At 43.9% G+C, this 22,482-nt stretch overlaps 1 protein-coding gene across 3 annotated transcripts in view; it reads left to right on the forward strand.

Annotated features, from left to right (window-relative positions):
* Window positions 1-22,197, forward strand: part of LOC148009512 (uncharacterized) — an 80,610-nt gene extending 58,413 nt beyond the window's left edge. For 2 of the 3 annotated variants that reach the window (XM_087672423.1, XM_087672424.1), the window contains exons 8-10: window positions 11,438-11,536; window positions 20,449-21,336; window positions 21,438-22,197. In XM_087672423.1, the coding sequence (XP_087528549.1) occupies window positions 11,438-11,536; window positions 20,449-21,336; window positions 21,438-21,898 (1,448 nt within the window). In that variant the 3' untranslated portion in view covers window positions 21,899-22,197. The remainder of the gene's footprint in view (window positions 1-11,437; window positions 11,537-20,448; window positions 21,337-21,437) is intronic. The other variant, XM_087672425.1, reaches the window with a different exon arrangement.
* The last annotated feature ends 285 nt before the right edge of the window (window positions 22,198-22,482 follow it).

The raw sequence follows: 22,482 nt of genomic DNA on the forward strand, positions 1-22,482 counted from the left end.
CATCACATTGCACTACGAATGGCTTAGACAGAACTGGCAAAATAAGTATTAGATCTGTAGTCATTTTCCCCCTCAAACATCTAAATGTTGATTTCTCTTTGTCAGTCCATTGCCATTTGACATCCTTCTTTTCAAGAGCATGTAAAGGAGAGGCAATCTCTGCAAAGTGTCTTGCAAATCTTCTGTAATAAGAGCATAGGCCAAGAAAGCTGTGGACATCATGAACGGTTTTCAAGTCTGGCCAAGAGACAATTGCTTCTATCTTTGCAGCATCCATCTTCACACCATCTTTAGAAACTATGTGCCCAAGGAAGTGAATCTCTTTAAAAAAGAATTCACTCTTCTTGCCATTAATGAGCAGTCTATTATGCTTAAGCTCATTAAAGACTGTAACTAAGTGTTTTCTATGCTCCTCTTCATTTTTTGAAAAGATAATCATATCATCAAAGAATGTGCCAACGAAACTTCGATAAGGGCGGAAAATTCTATCCATCATCCTATTAAAGGTAGTAGGAGCATTGGTCAATCCAAACGGCATGACTAAAAACTCATAGAGACCAAATGTCGTTCTAAAAGCAGTCTTATAGATATCCTCTGGCCGGACTCTGATCTGATGGTACCCACCTTTCAAATCTATCCTGCTAAACATTCATGCTCCTTGTAATCGATCAAGAATGTCATCTATCCTCGGAATCGGAAACCTATTCTTGATCGTGTTCTTATTCAAGGCTCTATAGTCAATACACATTCGCCAAGAGCCGTCCTTTTTTTGAACTAGCAACACAGGTGAACAAAACGGAGAACTACTGGGCTGACTTAGTCCCTTCTCTAAAAGCTCATTAACTTGTGTCATAATCTCTTTTTGTTGTGCTGCACTGATCCTATACGGTGGCCTATTGGGCGGACTAGTCCCTGAATAAGATCTATGGTATGATCTTCAAGCCTCTCAGGGGGTAACTCTCCTGGTAACGAATCTGAGAAACAATCACTGAACTTATCCAAGAAAGCCCTTCTACTTTCATCTAGTATAGACATATTAGTGTCAACTTCATGAATTTGCTTTGCAAAAACCAAGTACGCAGAAATATGATTTTTCATTACAGAAGTAATTGCTGAAGCTTTCTTAGTTTCATAGTCTCCATAGTTATTGTTATATTTTGAGCTTGCATTTGGTCACAAATATTTTTACACATGATGGCAAAACATGCCCATGGGTTATATGAGTATGTGAATGATGGGCTCAAGCATGCAAATGCACGTGCACCCATTGACTTGGGTGCTTGTGGGTACTTTTTCCCCAAGTAAAGCTTTCAGTTACGTGCGTATATTAATGATGGGCTCAAGTATGCAGATGTGAGTGCACCTGTTAACTTGAGTACTTGTGGGGTACTTTTTCCGGAGTACAACTTTCACCCTTGACATAGGGTTGATGGGGTTCTTATTTGTTCATGATCTACCATGGCCATATGCTTGTCCTTCTGATTTCTATGGAATACAAGGGAAGGTAAGTTGGTATATGAAAGCCTGCATTTTATTATTAGGAGTTGTAGCCAATACACATGTGGGTTTCAGGGCATGGGACAGTTATGCGCATGCGAAACACCCTTGTGCACATGGGCCATAGCAGCATGGAACATAGGGGACGGGGGACTTGAAATGTGGAAATGCCCTTCCCTAACGGATGGGAATGTGGAGTGGATTTTTACTGCTAGGAATGTTCCTTGTCATGTTCTCAGTAGTATCCCCCACAGAAAATGTTCCAACCTGGAGGAATGTCATTGAAAATGCCACATTCTGTGTGCATTTTATTATTAGGAGTTGTAGCCATATCATAGAATACACGTGGGTTTCAGGGCATGGGACAGTTATGCGCATGCAAAACACCCTTGTGCACATGGGCCATTTCAGCATGGAACATAGGGGACGGGGGACTTGAAATGTGGAAATGCCCTTCCCTAACAGATGGCAATGTGGAGTGGATTTTTACTGCTAGGAACGTTCCTTGTCATGTTCTCAGTAGTATCTCCCACAGGAAATGTTCCAACCTGGAGGAATGTTATTGAAAATGCCACATTCTGTGTGGCTGCCCCCATTTGTGATCCATTTTGGTGCTATTTTCTCCATCTACTACTTGGAGAACAAGCTATCAGCCTTCCTGTCCGTGCCACACTTAAGAAGTTGTTTATTTCAGAATGATGAAAAATCCCAAATCTATCTATTATTAAATGTCCCATTCCCAGAATGGGGTCTCCCTGTCCTATCGCATTTCCCGGTCCCGTACCCATTCCTTGCTCCCCATTCCATGTTTCTATTGCATTGGCTAAGGCCAATTAATTTACGGGATCAACCTGTTTAATGTGTGAATAGCAGCTAAAGTTAAGGAAGTTGATGATGATGATGTTGCATGTATAGTGGAGGGAATTGGATGAAGCTAGATAGGACTTGATGGAAGTAGGCTAGACAAAGCCAGATGGAGGACGTGGATCAGAGTGTTAATAATCAATAGGATAAGCCAGTTGTTAGATGGCTAGAAAACTAAATTTGAGCCTTAAAAGACCAACCTTTTAACCACATGAATAAGCATGGCCTTTGTGTGCTCACCACACTTACACTTTTTATGGTTCCCCTAAACCCTCTCTATCCATAGTAGGCACTCGAAAATCTATCTATCTAAGTAGTATTGGTTTTTACGTTTTGATTGAACTGGGATGTCCCAAAAGCTTGTTTACTTTGTGTGACAATCACTTATATTCTTGTTTAGTATTGTGAATGTGTATACTTTCCTAGGTGTGTTCTAATCCATCCCAATGAGACAACTTTCTGTAATTTTTTGTGCACTTTTAACTGCTGAAGCTGCCCCATTTGTACCACATCTTCTTCCTCAGTCTCTTCTTGTATGGGAACTTGATCCTTTTCTACTGGATCATCTACAATAGTAGGTAATATGTTCATCTATCTCAACGGTCACAACCTAGAGGATACAATAAAATTTAACCCGGATTTTTCAATCCTTTGCTGAAATTACCCAAATATCTTCTCTGGCCCAATTGGACGGCTGGGATTCTTTAAAGAGTGTGGTCTCTTTTATATGCGGCATGAGGGATACATACACATGAATGCTCCACTTGCTATCATGCAATGACCAGGATGACAATAGGCTGGGATTGCCATGTGGCAGCAACAGAGGTTGACTAATGACATGACACTATTAGTAGATTACTTAGCTTAGGTGTGAATCTGTGCTGTAGAGGCTACAACATTTTATGTAGTATTTTTAATGGCATTTTTTGGTGCTCTTTTTAGGGTTGGTAATGCTAGAAGACTGTATTTATTGCTCCCCCCCATTTTATGCCTATATATTGCTAGGGCTCCTCCTCCACTATGTACTTCGGCCATCATTTGTGGATTCTTCTGAGGAGAGAGGAGCTGGTGCCAGGGTGCCCACACAGCCAGTGACTCACTGTTGTATGCTGCTGTCTCGTGTTTGATATGGATTCCGTTTCCTGAGCATACATCTGAGTTCTCATTTGTATTTGTGTTTATTCATTCATTCTCTTGTCTTATGTTTCAGCAGTTTATTTTAGCATGTTGTTTATGCTTCCAGTGCTGCACCACTTCTGACATGGTATCAAATTTCAAGATTTGTGTTTCTGCTATGTTTTATTACTGATTTCAGGACTGATTTACCCTTTGCTGCCCTGGCGACTGCTGTCAACCTGATTGCGACCAGATTTTGGCTTCCATACTTTGCGTTTAGGTCAGCATATGCATCACCTGCCTGTCCAACACCTCCTGCTGCCTGTGTTTTCCTCATCAGGCTGCTGGCGACAGTTCCCTACACCTGTTTAGGTAGTGTGCAGCCTGTGTTTTGCTGTTTACAGCACTATTTTGGGCTGGGCAACTGGCAGAACAGGCCGTTTTTGCTGTTTTTAGTAGATTTCAACTGATTTTTTGACTTTGTGCAGCAGATTTTGGCTTTATTTTGATCAGTTTTTGGGTTATACTACATGTGAACTCTTGTTTTTTGCAGTCTATGCTCGTGGTTTGGTTGTGTTCCCTCTCCCAATCCCTTCTTATCTCTACTTCTTTTCTAAATCCTCTCCAGATGGCTCCTCCATGCACATCCACTGATGACAAGCTCCATGGACCTGATTACTACACGTGGAGTGTAGTGACGAAGGCTTGGTTTATTCAGAAGCGGTTATGGTATGTGGTTAACGGAGCTATGGCACGTCCTCGACAACCTTCTCTAGTTCCATCTGATTTTGATGAAGACAACCATGAGGAGGCTGTGCTTATATGGGATTCGGATGATGCCCGTACTTATTCGGCCTTACTTCGGTGTATTTCCAAAGAATTCCTACCGGCGGTCACCTCCTGTACGACAACTTCAGATGCATGGTCGAAGTTACAGTTGATGTACGAGGCTTCTTTCACCATGAGGGCCATTACTCTCTATGGCCAGCTCCAGCAACTGAAGTTTGAATCCAAAGATACGATTCAATCCTTCCTACTTCGTGTTATCCAACTCCAGGACCAGCTTAGCACTATGCAGTCTGCCCTATCAGAGGCACATCTTGTTGGTATGGTACTCTACAAGCTTCCTCGAGTGTTTGATGGAGTGGCGAATGCTTTATGGGCGCAAACATATGCGACTCCTGTCAGTTTTCTTCACATGTCCTCCATGCTACTTGAGCTTGAAGCTACTTTGCGACTATAGGGGAGGCTTCCGTCACATTATGGAGGTTCAGGTGAGGCTCTTGCAGCTTCAGAGAGGGGTTCATAGATGAAGAAGTCGAAGGTCTAATGCTACCACTGTGGCAAGAAAGGTCATTTAAGGAAGGACTGCAAAGAGTTAGCGGCTTCCCAGAAGAAAAATGAGCAGAAGACAAAGCGGGACGCGGACTCCTCCGACGAGTCATCCTCTGGCTCAGATTTTGATCCCAATCCTCCAGCCAAGGTGAAGTCCAAGGCGCGGAAGGGATCCTCTTTTTCGGATTGTGGGAAGGGCTTAGTGGCCCCTTCCTCAGCTGCTTTCTAGTGGTGGTGATGCGAACATCCCTCACGACTCTCCAATGCCAGAGAGGGAGTGTGAGAGGATGGTGAGATGGGGTAGCCGTGCCTCATCTATATGTCTATACAGATGCATAGGATCCAAAGAGTGACATTCCGGACGTATCGACTGAAGTCTGGCAGGTACAAATCGTGGAGCTAGGATTGACATCCAGGTTCATGAAGGACTGGTTACTTGATAGAGAGCGGGAGGCTTTCGTCTGAATCTCACATGAGGGGACACTTTGGTGGTTTTGGCTAAAGGTGGGGATTCCATGGTCACATGTTCAGAGACATGTTTGGCAGATTGGTCTTGTATGTCCTAAGTGACATAGGTGACATAACACAGAGAGCTGCTATGATTCATCTCTATTTTCAGGTGGTGCTGTTGTGATCGACATCGACGTCTATAGTTGTTTTCAGACGCGTCTGAAATGAATTTCAGACGTCTGTAAACGTCTAAAAAACAGACGTTTGAAAACCCCATATCAGACTTGACGTTTTTTTAAATTAAAAAATGTTGACGACTTTACACAAAAGCATATAGAATGTGGTCGCCTTTATCTGCCGACTCTTTCCCTGGATCTAGGTAGTCTGAAACACACACTCTTGAGGAATCGTGACTGAAAACGACTGAACTCAGCCTGAGGAACTCCACAAACTGTGGGAAACACAGCTCTCTACTTGGAAATACTGCTGCCCCAAACTTTTTGATCATTAGGTAAGATCTCTCTCTCTCTCTCTCTCTCTCTCTCTCTCTCTCTCTCTCTCAGGCTTCAGCCTGTGAGCACTGAGCGTACCTAGATTGCAGCAATTGGCTTTAAGAATACTCTCACAAGGATCTTGTGCCTCTCCTTGTGAGAGAAATTGGAGCACATTTTCACCGATTCAAACAAAGAGAAGGAATAAATTGCTTCCAAAACGTACTGAGCAGCTTGTATATATCATACAAACCTTCGTCTTATTAATAAAATTAAGGAATCAGGCTATGAAAAGATTGAGGTTACATTGGACATGCTTAACAAGGAGAAGGATGATGATAGATTGCTTGCATTGCAGCAGATACGAGAGAAAGAGGACATCGTAGTCTCATTGCTAGTGCCACAGAGGGAGGCAAGCACTAGTGATGCTTCTGGCTCGAGTTCTCTTGGTCCACATTAGAGGGAGGAGGATGATGATGACGACGACGACGACGACGATGATGATGATGATGATGATGAGCAGGAGGAGGAGGAGGACTGCACTCTTGAGAATGATGAAGATGATGAGTAGATTAGTTGATGACAGATGAATCATGAATCATGATATATGATGTGACTCAATTATACAGTTTTCAATTTTTCTTTTGGTTGTTCCCTTTCAGTTTTTAGTCTACTATGCAGTTGGCATTGGGCAACTTGGCTTGAATCTTGATGACAGATGTATCATGTATCATGTCAATTCCTTGAAAGTTGAATGATGAATCATGAATCCTTCTATATTGACTCAAACTCTCGAGTCTCAGTCTTCAAAGTTCAAGAGTTGTGCATTGTTCTTTTATTTTGAAACTAGCACATGTTTATCATGTTTATCATATCTTAAAGTTGTGTATTTTTCTCATATTTTGTTAAGAATATGTTAAAAAATTAGGGTCACGTATGATTCAGGTCTAGGGTTTGAATCATACTCGTTTCATACTTTCATACGCGTTTGCGTTTGACGTTTGATTCACGTATGGAAAAACTATGTCGACGTCAGATACTCTCCGAGGCATCTTGGTGGTGTGCTGGCCACTCACTGCTTGGATATCCATGGTTCTTTTGGTGGTTCTATGTTTATGATACCCCATCATTGTACTATTGTATTGTATCAGATCACCCCTGATCTGAGAGAGGGTGTTAGCAGATTAGTCAGCTTAGGTGTGAATCTATGCTATAGAGGCTACAACATTTTATGTAGTATTTTTTATGGCATTTTCTGGTGCCCTTTTTAGGGCTGGGGAGCATTTAATGCTGGCTGACCAGCATTAAATGCTGGCCGACTGCATTTATTGCTCTCCCCATTTTATGCCTATATATTGCTAGGGCTCCTCCTCCTCTATGTACTTCAGCCATCATTTGTGGATTCTTTTGAGGAGAGAGGAGCCGGTGCGAGGGTGCCCACACAGCCAGTGACTCACTGTTGTATGTTGCTGTCTCATGTTTGATATGGATTCCGTTTCCCAAGCATACATCGAGTCCTCATCTGTATTTGTGTTTATTCATTCATTCTCGTCTTGTGTTTCAGCATGTTGTTTATGCTTCCATTTCAGCATGTTGTTTATGCTTCCATTGCTGCACCACTTCTGACAGACACTGCTGATGGCAACAGTCTTTAGCTTCTAAATAATTAGTCTCAGCAATTTTTGGGGTGAAATTTGCTGTTGTTTGCTCCAGCCATTGAAATGTGCTGCTGTTTGTGTTAGATGTATATTTGAATTTCTTCTTAGGCACCTTGAATCATGTGCAGTCAAATTCAGGTTTTCTGTTCGGGTGTGTCAGAGATAGGGTTTTCTGTCCTGAACACAGCAGAATTCAGGTGTTGGGGGACTGTGTGCAGCAAAGCAGAATTAGTGTGTTGTGGGGCTGTGTGCAGCAAAGGAAGTAACCACGATCAATTCTTCTTCAATCAATGAGAATTTCTGGCATTGATTACTGAATTATAGCCAAGGAAAGCAAGTTTTAATGGCTGTCCTAACTATTTGCTGTTGCACTTAAATTTCCCCTCAATCTGTGTGAAGGCTAAGAGAAAATGAGTTCTGCTGTCTTGATGCAGAATTCAGCAGATATTGAAATTTTGTTTCAAATTTGTGACAAATTGCTTCAAAGAACGTTTGTAGAGAATGAGTGGAGCAACTTTAGAAGAGCTTAGAAGGAGAATCAGAGAGGCGTAAGGCTCTGATACCATTGTTAAACAACTAGGAAATTAAATGTGAGTCTTTGGTCTACTGACCATCTGCCTTTTAATCACATCAATGGGGTGCGCACTAGACTGATGCCTTTATGTTTTGCCCAAAACATGTTCACACAAGTAAGGCATACTTCTTGAGCAGTGCTTGCTTTTTTGTTTCCCTGGAATTTCTTTTTACTCTACATGTGGTGATTATTCCCAAATTTCCTGCCTATGCCGTTGTCACGACACCAGTCAGACCAGCCATTTTCAGGTCCAATTTAAAGGGCCTTTTCAAAAGGTGGGAACAACAGCACCAATGCTTCCAGCTTTGCCTGTTATGTCTTACTTCCTCTTCTTTATCACAGCCCTCAATCTCTCATCTCAGTCTGTGAGCTGCTGCCTAAAATTTTCCCCTTGTTCAAACAACGTCTCAGTTGCTTTTTGAGGTTATGATCTGTTTGTCTATCTTTGTGAACTCATTTGTATTGGCTGTCATGCACTTGAGTGGCCAGCATGGAGGGAATAAACAGGGGTCTTGCAGCACACTGAGTGTAGCTCGCTGGCACTGGTGGACTGCTGGGATTTAGGGCTGAAACTGAAGTTTTGCTCTTAAGTTGGTACTTCTGTACACTGTACAGTCGGAATGGCTGTTTGATAGTGGAAAGTTTTGGCCTTCTCCTGAATACTGGATTCCCTTGTGTGGTCTAGATGTTTGCATTCATGCAGTTCTCCTGAATAGGTGATTCCCTTGTGTGGTCTAGATGTTGGTATTGGGACCATACGTGGAAAGATTCCCCCTTGCTGTTAATGTTACAATATGGGGTAGTTTTTCTGTTGCTAACAAGAGTCTCAAAACCTAGGAACATTTCGAATTTTGATACGAATTGACAATGCATGGATTTCTCGAGTTAGATGGATCATTCATCTTATTAACTGTATAGATCTGTCCTTTAAAATGGGGGAATTATTGCGGATATTTGTCTCTCAATCATATTGGCTTTTGTTGAGCTACCTAAAATTTCCTTCTAAATTATCATATTGTTTTGGCTCATTAAACAGTACTAGAAAGGCATTTTTGCTTCTGGAACAAGACAACATTTTTGTGGCCTAGAATGTTCCATAAAAGGGATTTATATGCACATCACTTTTCATCCCTCTTCCACACTTTGTGCCAGCCCTCCATCATCATTGTTGTCATCATCATCATCATCTCCGTGTTCTGCCCCCCTTGCTGCAGGCAGCCACCCCTGCTGGGTGGCTGCAACCAGCCTTCAGAGCACTCCAGCCATTTGCGTTTCGGGCCTTGGCTGCCAGCACTCTCCACATCTGCTGCTGTTGACTAGCTGTCCAACACCCTCTGTTTCATTCTAGCTACGCCGGTTTTCATCCCTTTTCCACACTTTGTGCCAGCCCTCCATCATCATCATCATCATCGTCATCATCGTTGTTGTCATTGTCATTGTCGTCATCGTCATCTCCATCTGCTGCCCCCTTGCTGTAGGCAGCCACACTCCCTTTGGTGTCACTGCCCTCATCACTGGTGGTTGCATCGTTGCTGCATGGCTGCCACCCCTTCTGGGTGGCTGCCAGCACTGTGCCTCCACCTTTGCATAGAGATTGCTGCTAGGTGGTACACTGCTGCATTTGGTCATTCCAGCCCCAGAGACTAACGTGCTTCAATATCCAACCTGCTGTTTTGTTGTCTTTAGCCTTGCGAATCAGTCTTTCGAGTAATCTAGAGTGAGGATCTTGCTTAGATGCTGTCCAATGATAAGAAAAGGAAAACTCCCTCCTTATAGTTACATGTTGGGCCTCTATCTATGACCCAATGACAACGCCCCAAGTCGCCACGATGGTCTTTTTTGTGCCATGGACTACCATCCTAAGAGCTCTCCTCCATACCTCTTGGGCTCTAGGGGAATCCCCTCGTGTGTGTGGAGTGTGGCTCGTACATGTTGTGCATGTTACTGCATCCCCTTTGTATCCAAGTCAAGTGCCATTGCTAAGCTCTCATGAGCTACAAGCTGTAGGAAGAGATATATCTTACTAGGTCTAAAGCTATCATGTAGCCTTCTCCAAAAGTCATATAAGAACTCATCTGAGATCCCTCTTTGTGCTAATGGGAGTTGGCCTAGCTAGTATCCTCCTTCCTAGCCTAGTAGTGTAGCCAAAGAAGGCCATGCCACATGGTCTACTAAGGAACAGATCCCTCCGCACTCACTTTTGTGGATCCCATTGTAATCTCTATAAAGGTCTCCTATCATAAGCCCAATATCTCCATCCATCTACAAGACAGGTGGTTGGATCTAGGTCGATGTGCTACTTCCTCTCAAAGTGTGCCACTACTCCAACCCTTTATTTGGAGCATCTAGTGAATGTTGTTTGGTCACAGTCCTTTGAAGTGAATGTCCTGATTTTGCTAGTCACAATGACTAATAGAAGAATGTCCCCTCTAGAGAAGGGACTGATCCAAGTTTGAGAAGTGCCCATATTTGTACGCCAATTTGGTGGAACTTCCTCTGTCATGGCCTGAATCATGATTCATAGCTCAAGCTCCCCTAAGACCTTGTAGTCTCTGTCTTTGTCTCATGTGGTAGCTCTTGGAATGTAAACCAATCTCCCATGGATGAAGCTACTTGTAAAGAGAATCTCGCCATGATAAGTATGTCCTTTGTCCAAGTGTATGACCCTACTCTAATCTCAAATAGTGATTGAAGAGAAGGGGCTGCCTCCTCTTTTCTTTGATTGTACTCATAGGTAGCCAGTGAAGCCTGGATGATATATATCTCCATGCTTTGATAATGGCAGCCTCTTCTCTTTTGATTCTAGTCAGAGGTAGCTGGTGAAGCCTGGATGATATATATCTCCATGTTCTGATAATGGCAGCTGCACATTTGACCTCAAAGCTTCTCTCTAAATCTACAATCCTAATCTCCTAAACGATCTAGTGGATGCTGGGCTGCCATGGTCCTCCATGTGAAGGTGTCATATCTTGAAGCCTCCCTATCAAAAGTTTCTTCCAAAGGCTCCTCACTTGGAGACAAATCCCTGTTGTGCTAAGAAATGCACTTAGCCACTTAAACAACTCCAAAACATGCTTATTTTAGGCTTATTTTAGCCAAAATCCTAAAATGGGGAGCGGATCGAGAAAGTTAAGTGGGAGAGGATCTAAAACCCTTATTTTTCTATAAATTGGCAGCCAACCCTCCACTCTTTCACAATCTCATTTTTGCAAGTCTTAGGTGTTACCAGCTTGCTGCCCACAACCCAGTCACAGAGGACATCTCAGCCCTTGCTGTTCATCATTGTTCCCTACAGTCTGGCATCTGTTTCCAGCCCTCCACACGCTGATTGCTGCTATTTCTACCTGGCAAATGACTGCTGATCATCTGCACTGCTGTCATATAGCTTCTAAATGAAGATATGCATGGATTTCACTCTTCAGATGTTGTGCGTAAGTTTGATGATGTTGCAGGGCTGTCGAGACCTCCATCAGGGATGGACCCCCATCTTGGAGAGCAAGATCCAGAGTATGTTCCATTTTTTCAGACTCTTCCGTTCTCTCCGGTGCAAGGTACTTTTGATTTGTCTTTTGTGCCTTTTTCTTTTATCTCTTCTGTTTTGCAATATACTGGTAGAGATCATGTGGAAGAAAGATTCCAGTCTGTTGACTACGGAAAATGTTCTCTAGAGGACCAATTCTTGTATGTTAATACACGTCGCAGGGATTATAAGAAAAAGCCAGATAACTCTTATTCTGTCCTTCTCAGAATGAATTTTGTGTTTCTTTCACTTCATTATATGGTGTATCATCATCATCTTCACAGTTTCATTTTTAGTCTTTAAATGATAAAAATGAACAAAAAGAATCTGCACCTCATACATCTCACTTTCAAAACCCATCCATCCCACCATATTCTTCCACTACTTCGCCACTTCCATTTACACCATTTCCATTTCAGACACCTCATGTTACACCGCACATCAGATCGGGGGGTTATGGAAACATAGACACATCCTTTAGGACCTCATCCTTCCCTCAACCGGGTGGTGTTTCACCTACCTCATACACACTTTTGGGATCATTGCAGCTTGGGTATTTCACTCGGTCTCTCCCGAGTGTGGATCAGTTGCCTCCACAGTTTGCCTCCATGGCATTGCCCAGTGGACCTTCTGGTCATAATGCTGTGTCCCAGCCTTACTTTGGACAAGGCTACTGTGTCCGAGTACCTCCTCCTACACTGGCACCTTATGGAAACGTTCATGTTTCAGTGCCTCCGCATCAATCGGCACTCATTGGAAACTCACAATCTACATCTGCCTACCTACCTCTTCTCCCTCCTTACTCTTATCAGACACTCTCACCTCCACCATCTTTTCCACCATCATCTTACTCCACCCGTCCAACACCTCATGGTTCTAGCTCATCTTCTGTCAAGAATGCATTTAATGACAAGACTCGTTTTAACGGATCAAACTTTACTACTTGGTCGAATTTGATGAGACATGTTCTTGATTCACAGAATCTATGGGATTTAATGCAGGGGTTGAAACCCCAATCCGATCCTGCATTTGTTCCATATGAGGTCGTCCACTCATGGAAGGCTAGGAATGCCTCCACTATTGTCGAGCTGATGCAGGGCTTATTGCTAGAGTTTCATTCTCAGCTTCAGTATTTTGACTTAGCGTCAGAGTGATGGGCACACTTGACTGACCGCTATGCGGCTCGAGATAGGACCTGTCGTATTAATCTTGACCATGAGCTTCAGCTTTTCAAAATCACTGACTGGGATGACTTGAAAGTCAAGTTGACTGAGTATTGGCGTCTCCTCGCTGAATTCTCCACTATGGCAACTCCCAAGTCCTCTGACGATCAGGTCACGTTGTTCCTAAATAAACTCCCCAAGAAATACTTAAATTTTGTGGAAGGAATAGTTTCAAAACCTACCATGCTTACATTCTATGAATTTGAGTGTCAGCAATTGCATTACGCACGGTGGTTTGATCAGTTTCGTATGAATTCCTCTTCAGAGGGGGCTCTTCTTAGCCATTCTTAAAAAGGGCAACAAGGGAAGGGCAAACCAAAGCAAACCTCCACTCAAAATCAAAATTAAATTGAAAAGCTAAATCAATCTGGGGATTCTCAAGGAAACTCCTAGTCACAACTCAAATTTGGGTGGTAGAATGTACCTAAAAAGAATAGGTATTGTCAACATTGTCAAAAGGCTGGCCATTTTGACGACGAGTGTCGATCAAAGGCATGAGACACAGCACCAAACCTAAGTCTCAGACCCCCGCCCCTCAGTCAGGCAACCCCCAGCAGGGGAGGCAGGGTGACGGCAAGGGGTAGTTTAAAGGTCAGACTCACATTGTCACCGCACAGCCATCTCAATCGACAATGTTCTCAGCTCCAGAGGGCTTGTTTGACTGGTCTGTAGAGGCCCACATCGTCTCCGTAGAGACATCCGATCCAAGTCTCGTTCATATCTGTGAGTTGTCTCCTGACGAGGTTACTACAGAGGCCCACTCGTCACAGCTGAATACTTCACAATGGAGCTACACATCACATGACTCCTATAGAGAACATTTTCCGTACCTGACCCCTTGCAGCCGAGTGGGTCGGTGTAGGAAACAACTCCTCGGTCAAGATTCAGGCTCAAGGTTGCGTCAGTTTTACCACTGACAAAGGTCCGTATCTGGCTTTTGCTGGACAATATATATCATGTCCCTCAGCTTGGGGTGAACTCGTTATCTGTTCAGAAGCTTTGCAGGTTGGGGCGAGCAGTTTTCGTTACAATGACCACAGTCGAGGTCCTTGATTCTCAGACTGGTTTAGTGATTGCTTGCGGTGAGGCACAACCTAATGGCCTATACCACATGACTCATTTTCTCACCGAGCCGAGTGCCGAGAGCTCTGTGTTCCATAGCTTCCAGGCCTTAGCCACATCTCGGGAGCCTACACACAATGAGTGTCTTTGGTATTTTCGCTTAGGGCATCTTGATTATGACTCACTTTATGAGTTGTAACGCCGTGAGCTGGTTGAGGGCCTTCCACGCTTGAAGCTAGCTCGAGATGTCTGTAAAGCCTGTCAGCTCGGAAAGCAACATTGTACCCCATTTCCTCAGCAGTCTACACATAGAGTTGAGGAGCCTCTTAGATTGATTTACGTTGATCTTTGTGGGCCGACATCCACTGTTGTTTTGAATGGCGCACTGTACTTTTTTTTGATAGTGGATGATGATTCTCGATACATGTGGGTGTACTTTCTCAAGCATAAGTCAAATGCTTTCACATATTTTTCTGCTTGGGTGTTGTTGGTTCATAACCAGATTGGTCATTGTGTTGGGTGCATGAGGAGTGACAGCGGCGGTGAGTTTATCTCCCATGAGTTTTCCGAGTTTCTACAGAAGCATGATATTTCTCGCCAGCTCACCTCTACCAACTCCCCCTCTCAGATTGGAGTCGTAGAGCGTAGAAACTGCACATTCATGGAAATGGCACTCTCTATGATGTTCACAGCAGAGCTTCCTGAGGGCTTGTGGGTCGAGGCTGTTAACACTTCGGTGTACATCCTCAACCGGTGTTCGACTGCCGCTCTTCCTCAGAAGACCGCGTATGAGGCATTTTCTGGCTCTCGGCCTGTTATTTTCCACTTCAGAATCTTCGGGTGTCGTACATACACACACACGCCTAATGACAAGATAGGTAAGCTTACCACTTCGGATCAGACACGGTCAGTGGCCATGCCTCTTGATCCTACTGTCCACTTGTCAAAGGATACCCTAGGACAGCCCTTCGATGCACACACCTATCGTTCTGTTGTAGGAAAACTTCTTTGATTAATTCACACTAGGCCAGATTTAGCTTACTTAGTTAGCATACTCAGTTAGTATTTCACAGCACCTAGGATGTCACATTGGATTGCATGTCTTCGTGTGTTGTGTTATTTGCGGTGCTTCTCAATGGAGTGGACTGAGAAGCCATAGAAGAGGAAGGAGTTGAGCAGCCAATGTCTCTCGAAGGAGCAGACTGACGAGATGGTATCAAACATTCATTGTCTCTTGATGGAGTGGATTGTAGAACCACTGGCCGTGGTAGGCACTGTACTCGAAAATAGGTGGGGGAAGACTATCACTGGCATTGTGACGATCTCCAGGAGGTCGTAGCACCAATGGATATTCCATGTGCTCGAAAGGACTTAGTGCGTATTAGATGCGTCTTATGGCCTTGAGCATAGTACTTTGATAGTCGATACATAACGATCTCTGTTGCCTAGAAAGGAGAGGTGGCACAAGGAGTGCCTGGTGGAAGACGCATATACTCTCGGGGGTGGGGAACAAAGGTCAAAGTCGGCAGGCATTGGTGGTGTGTTCGATGATGCCACAATAGGAGCACCTAGTAGTCTGGTCTTTTGTTGGTAAAGAAGCCATGGATACTAGTGTGCCTTGCTGAAGAAGGATGTGATTAGTAGTAAGAGGTTGCAACCAGGAGAAAAATGCAGGTGAGGAGAGAGAAATACTAAAAACACAGGCTGTAGGAGAGAGAAAACAGCAAGCGCAAGCAGTGGAGAGAAAATCTACTGCGACAGGCTGAGGAGAGAAAAAAACAGTAGCGACAGTAGGGAGGAGAGAGAAAATCTGCAACCATGTTGTGGAGAACAGCGGCCAGTAGCAGGGAGGAGCCGCTAGTAGCAGGGAGGTAGAGGTGGCAGTAACAGCCCTGAATGCATGCTGGAAAACAGCAAACACAGGAGGGAGTAGCCGCCAATTAGGATGTTGATGCAGCGGAAGAAGAGAAGTGGATGCCGAACTTGCCACCGGTCTTTGCCTTCATTAGAGTGGAGGATCTTTGCTGCTGTTTGAGCAAATCCAGATCTAATACCATGTTAGAAGATGACGTACCAGCGAGACAGTAGGGTTTGTGGGGAGGAACACGGAGTGAACTTGACACACACAGAGAAGAGAAGAGAAGAGAGAAGAAACTTTGATTAATGGAATGATGAAGTTTTGAATCATGGACTGAATGTGATACAAGGGAACAAGCCGTAGCACAAGGAAGATGATAAAGATAGCCACGAACCATGAACCACAATGTCCTCCTGAAGGGGTATGAGGGCAGTGGGGAGGCTGGAGAGAAGAGGTGACATATTGAATGAATCAACCGTAAAGAATGAGTGAGAGAGTGGCCTATAAATAGGCATAGTCAGTCTAGGGTGGCGCCCCTTTTTGGGGCTGCAAACCCTAAACGCAAAACATAGAAACACAAAAACGCAAACTGCGGGTGAAGGGTTTCTCAACAGTATACTAGGTGCGGAGTGGTGTCTCATACCACTAGCCCACACCATCCATGTCTATGGATGTGTCGGCCAACGGGCCAAGAGTCCAAGAGTAGTGATCACACAATAAATGTGTACAATAGGGCCTTGAGTTTTATAAATAGGACTTGGTTGCCCTAACCTTGAAGTGCCCTTAGTTCATGACCAATGCTCCTAGTGTTCATCCAAGTATCCAAGGATATAACACTTCCCCCCTTATGAATGGTTGTTGTCCTTAGCAATATTCTTAGGAAGGAAGTAGGAAAAGCAACTCTTCAACAAAGGTATTGATTCCCAAGTAGCTTGTGCCTTTGAGCGGTGTTTTTCCCTATGACCAATGCTTCTAGCACCCATCTGGATGATATAATAGATGCCAACCCTTGGGATGTTGTCGTGACATAGCATTTGCTAGCTCCTAGGCTGAGGGATGAGTTCGTTTGGCTCTATAGCTAGGAGTTGAGTTTGATGTCTAGTCCCTTATATTCATTGTGAATGTGGCTCGTGTCGTATCTCGTATGCAAGTTGGATCCTAGGGGGATGTTTCAATGCGGATTGGCTGTTTGAGGTCCCTAACCACTCTCTATTGCCCCTTTGCCCGTCTCTGTAGCTCTAGGCCTCACTGCTCCTGTGCTTGTTCTTGTCTCTCATTTGTGTACTCTTGCTATCATTGGCATTGCCACCTCCTTTGTCTAGTGTTGTGTCATCTCTGGTGCTTTGCGTCACCTCTCCTTCACAGCCTTGGTTGATTGCCTCCCTCATCATTGAAGGCCTTCTGGCACTATCGTGTCTTAAGGCATTCCGTTGTTAGATGTGCAATCATTCTACATGCGAAGCACTGGTCAAGGAGTTTTGTATATGTGAGTGGCTAAGTGAGATATCATCCATGGATGAAGGAAATCTTGATGGTTTGGCCCTTGGGGGAGTGTAAAGACTGTGTGGGTATGATAATTTGGATTTATCAGCAAAGGTCCTATCCCTCTGTATGGCATGGCTGAAGGCACTACCAATTTGAGAAATGTATGGTATGAAGTACTCATCAAGACCGGGAAAACGAATGGTGATGATAGTGCCATCTCTGAGTGAGGAGTAGTTGTGACCCGATCCATTTGTTGAAGTATCCCATTGAAGATGTGACATCGAGCGGGCTGGTAGCAAGCATTGCCTTGATTTGCTAAGGTGAATTGAATTGAAGCCTAAAGCACCCGTTCCCTAGGGGTACCACTTGTGTGAGTCTAGCTGGGATGCTAGTGAGACCTGATTGGATGGAGTCCTTAAGAATGTAAATGGGCGGGTGAGCCCCAACCATTTTGTAGGCTAGAGAAGCCGTTTCAAGGGCCATCACTTTGTCCCTGAGTGCCAACTCTATGTCCAGTGCGAAGTGAATGGGTGGGAAGGCATCAGCCGCATGTGGATGGGGGGCTGCATTGGAACTCCCTAGTAGTGGTGGATGACTGGCTGCAGTCTTGGGTGATACACTAGCTCTAGGTGTATGTGATGTGGACACTTCTTGGTCAACTATGCTGTAGTAATGCTTATTGTGGTTGATCGAGAACAGGGGAGATGGAGGTTGTTTGGGTGAGAAATTGTACAGAGGTTGCAAAAGTGGATGAGGAGGCCGAAGGCAGAAGGGCGCACCTCTATCAAGGGGGAAAGTAGGGTGGGTGGAGTGGGAAGGTGCGCTGTCAGGTGGCTGGTGTAGGTGCGGGTGTGGCAGATAGGCAGGAGGAGGGGCAGCAGTGGGTGGGAGTGTTGTGCAGAATAGTGGGCGGCGACAGGACTGGGAGTTTGTACTGGGTAGAGACGGGGCATGGCAGGGCTGTGGTGATGGTGTGGGCAGAATTGCAAGCGAAGAGCAGGCAGGTGGTGACAAGGTGAGGTCAGAGAGGTGGTGGTAGGGTTGTGGTGGTGTGGTGGACAGAGTGATAGTAGGATGGTCTGATCTCTGGTGGTGGACTGTGTTGGTAGGGCTGTGATGACGGGCCTGTGGTGGTGAGATTGTGGTGAGTAGGGCTGTGTGAGATGGGGCTGTGTGTGATAGTGCTTCAGCGGATGGGCGTGGGAAGATACATGGCTTCAGGATGAGTAGGTTGTGTCAACAATTCAGGCGTGCATTGACTTTTGCTACGAGCTGGGGCCTTGCTTCAAGCAGGGGGCAGCTCATGGGATTCTCATTCTCAACCGTTAAGAGTTCTTCTGTCATGAGGACATGTATTTTTGAAACCTCACTTAACATGTGGATTAATTTTTAATCACATGATTAAGTAACTGTTGCACATGTGAGGTGGGGACTAGAGTAAATTTACGAGCCCGGGATCCGAGAAATCATGGGATATCAAAGGGAAAAGTTGCTATAAGTTATGTTGCACAGGTACTTGGTAGTATGTGGTGTCAATTGTTGGCCTAGGTCATTCATTTGGCCATTAAGTGTCAGTTGGTGACACTATAGAAGTGGTGTTTCACGATACCTAACGCCAATCTGATAGTCAAAGATGGCACAGAGACACTCACGAGTGAAAGATGCCTAGCCAATTTAATTATTGGCCAGTTAGATTATGTTTCAGGGCATCGAAATAATTATTAGATTAATTTTTCATATTTTAAGACTGAAAATTAATATTTAATTATGTGTAATGTTGAAAAAACTATTTGGAAAGGCTGCCACTTGTCAAAAATGCCCATGCAAGACTGAAAAACGTCTTTAGAGGTTGAAGAGAGGCATTTTTAGTGTATTTAACTTTCAAGAGAGAGGGAGGAGATGCTACTGGTTTGATTTGCCGCCATTGGATGACCTTCTAAGGTAGCGAGGGGTAGGAGAAGACCAATCAATAATAGGTGATAGCATTTACACGTTGTTGAGATAGGGCAGCAGCAGTAAATTACTAAATTTCTTCAGTTCTTTGCATCTACAAGCTGTTGGGGCAAGGCAACAGCTACATTTGACTGATTTTCAGTCATTCTTCACGACAAAACTCTGAATTTTCTCTCTCATCTCCCAGCCATTTCACAACCTTGCTCTGAAGATCTTAGCATTTGGATCCTTGGAGGTTGAGAAATTACAAATTTTTGTGCTGCAGCCTCGAGAAGTGTGCCAGAAATTGGAAGCTCCAAGACTTGGATTTTTCAGGGTTGAAGGTGAATTTCAGCTAAATTCAGGTGGATGACTAGCTAACCATTCAATTTGGGGCATTTCTATCGTCTATGTTGTGGGTGAAGGCCAATTAAGTGCCCGAATCAAGGGGAAAATCAAATTGAAGTCTTATTGGTCACACTTTGGATAGCAAGGGGAGTTTGGATTGCAATGGGGAATGGGAGAATCCCATTGTAAATCAACTTCTTCTTCAATAAAGCTAAAGAAATATCGAAAGGGGCGCCAAATTTGGGGCCAATCGGGTGTGCTTTGTCCAAGATGAGTAGGCAAATTTGTATTTTCAGATTTGCATTAATTGTTTGCTATTGTAATTAAGTTTTAATCAGGGATTTACCACCCATCCATGGAAGGAAGGCTGGTTACATCTTCACTCTACGTTAGGTGTGTTCACACACTCAATATTTTCTTTTCAAACCCTACGTATCTTTATAGCTTTCCCCATCTTGTTTAAAAGAATCCCCTAGTCATATCATGTCTACTAAAATCATTAAACAGTGTTTTTTTACTTTCTATCAAACTCATGATTGTTTCATTTTTATCACAAGTACCCTGCAAGGTTTAGATCTTTTTCTGTATGTAGAAAAGGCATGTATTCATACACACACATGGTGCAGTCAAGTGAAATTATAGAGCTGATACATCTACTCCAGAAACAGCGCATATTTTGGAGTGATGACCTGTACAGAATGGCAAGTGTGTTTGGATGCCTGTCTTCTAGTGCATATACATCATGTAGTTCAGTCTAATCATATAGCTGGTAGGTATACTGCAGAAACAATGGACATTGGGGTTTGATGATCATTCATAGAATGGGAAGTTGGTGTATTTAATGCCTGGCTTCTAATGCATGTTTACTAGCTCTTGTGCCATGTGACAGGCATTTAGGCCCAGGTTTCATGTGCTTCTTGTTGCGGAGGACATCAAATGCCTTGTTTTAAATGGATATGCACATGCTTCAGTGGTTCACTGTCGTGTATAATTTTTTGTACAAGAGTGAAACAAAATAGTCTTTCTTGATTGCAGCAAATATGGGGATTTCCTTGTGTGGCTTTGCCATGAATTCTTCTTTATCCTGGGACTTGAATGCTAATTGGAATCAAGACATGGAGAAGTCCACTGTCCCTCCTGTTTCCAAAAGTTTGTCTCCCTTTCTGGATCCAAGGGTCCAAACAGTATCGCCCTCTCCAAGGGGCCTAACAACACCCATTCGGATGCCTCCATCATCTCGAATGCCACTGAACTGCCTTGCTGGAAGTAGTCCACCCTCACGAGTATCAGCAAGTGAAAACCTTTTGAAGCGTAAAGGCATCACAGCAAGGACCTCAGTTCAAGGTCAACCCTCCATTGATAACAACAGTAACAATACTCCTGGTAAAGGTACTGACTTCGATTTGCCTCATGCCCCACTAGCTTCTCAAGGTGCCCAGTCTGAGGCTGGTGGAGAAATGGGAGACGATGTGGCTCGCTCTGGTGGTGACCAGCAAGACGGCAACAAAAATGCATCGTTTGACAACTGGGACCCACTTGAGACCACTGTGCTGGTGGCTGCCAAGCTTCGCCTTGAAGAGCTGATTGAGAGCAAGAAGCTTCCTAATGATGTGAAATCCAAAAATCAGCGGTGGGACTATATATCTGAGGTGTGTGCCAAGTCAGAGGTTCGAAGAACTGGGACCCAATGCATGAACAGATGGAACAGGGTCCTCAAAGAGTGGAAAGCAATTTACAACTATGAGCAGAATATTCCACCTGGCCAACATTCATACTGGTCCATGATGATTCGTGAAAGAAAATCTGCGAAGCTGCCAGGCACATTTGACTCTGATCTGTACAAGGCAATAGAGAGCCGCTATGGTAGATCAAGGGGCAACCTCCGAGGCAACATGCTAATGGACTCAGCTGGGGACATGTTAGGTTTGCCTTCTCTGTTTTAAAATTACAAAATTTTTGGCAAATTATGTGTTCCTTGCATCTGCACTTTGCTTTAGTTTTCTCATACAAACTGCACCTACCAGGATCTGATGCCACTGACAGTGTGCATGCTCGTGAAGAACATATGGAACTTGATGTTGATGGCATTGCACGTGCACATGCATTTGAAAATGCATCATCTGATGAAGCAGACCTGGTCACAAATGTGACATGTAGAAATGATTATTACCGCAATGCAAAGGAGTCCAGTAATGGCTACAAAAGATTTAAACTTGAGGGGGCTCCTTTGATAAAAGAAGACTTGGAAGAAAGCTTCAGAAAGTTGGTAGACATCTTTCAAAAGGTGGAAGAAGAGCGCAATGAATGGCAAAGAGAGCTTTCTGACATTAGAAGAAGTGAGTTTGAAGCCAATGTACAACTCCAGAAGGAAAAACGAGAAAATGAAAGACAAAACAATATGGCTTTGTTTCAAATAGCTAATGCAATTCACTTCCTTTCAAATAACTTCGGTAACAACAGTAGCAACAATACAGTTCAACAGTAAAACTAGGTGTCTTCATTGGCCTGATGGTGGAGTTGTCATAGTGCCTTCATCTTCTGCTCTTGACACACTGGAAATACTTCCTTATTTCTCTGGCAGAGTAATTGTTATAGACATTGCTAGGATATGATGAACCATGTATACATAAACAAACCAAAAGGATCATCCACAGGAACTTAGAAACCACTAAAGCCATTGCCATGTTTTGTATAATCAAGCTGGAACATTCTGGGCATGTTTTGTAACATCAAAACTTACCTAGTGTTTCACTTCATTTGCTTAATCTAACTAATTTTAGCCAAGGGTCTGTAAACGGTATTCTTTTGCAGAGCTTCGATCTCTGTTTCAGTGATCACAGCAGAGAATTGAACCTGTAACGAACTGACTGAAGTAGGTATTTACAGACTTAGGGCATTGAGTGGCCTTGCAATAACACACTCCACTAGTAGATTATTGGCACACAACCACTTACACGAATAGATCGGCTAGCCAATTGATATAAAATGTAGGTGCCTTGAGTTGGTGGTCTGGCATTTTATTGAACTTAATTTGCTGGCAGTGCGGGGACAGTGCTGACGCTTGGAAAT

The sequence above is a fragment of the Lygodium microphyllum genome, chromosome 30 (genome assembly GCF_053477565.2).
Source record: "Lygodium microphyllum isolate KBCC chromosome 30, Lygodium_microphyllum_v1.1.10, whole genome shotgun sequence".
In the NCBI taxonomy this organism is placed as follows: Eukaryota; Viridiplantae; Streptophyta; class Polypodiopsida; order Schizaeales; family Lygodiaceae; genus Lygodium; species Lygodium microphyllum.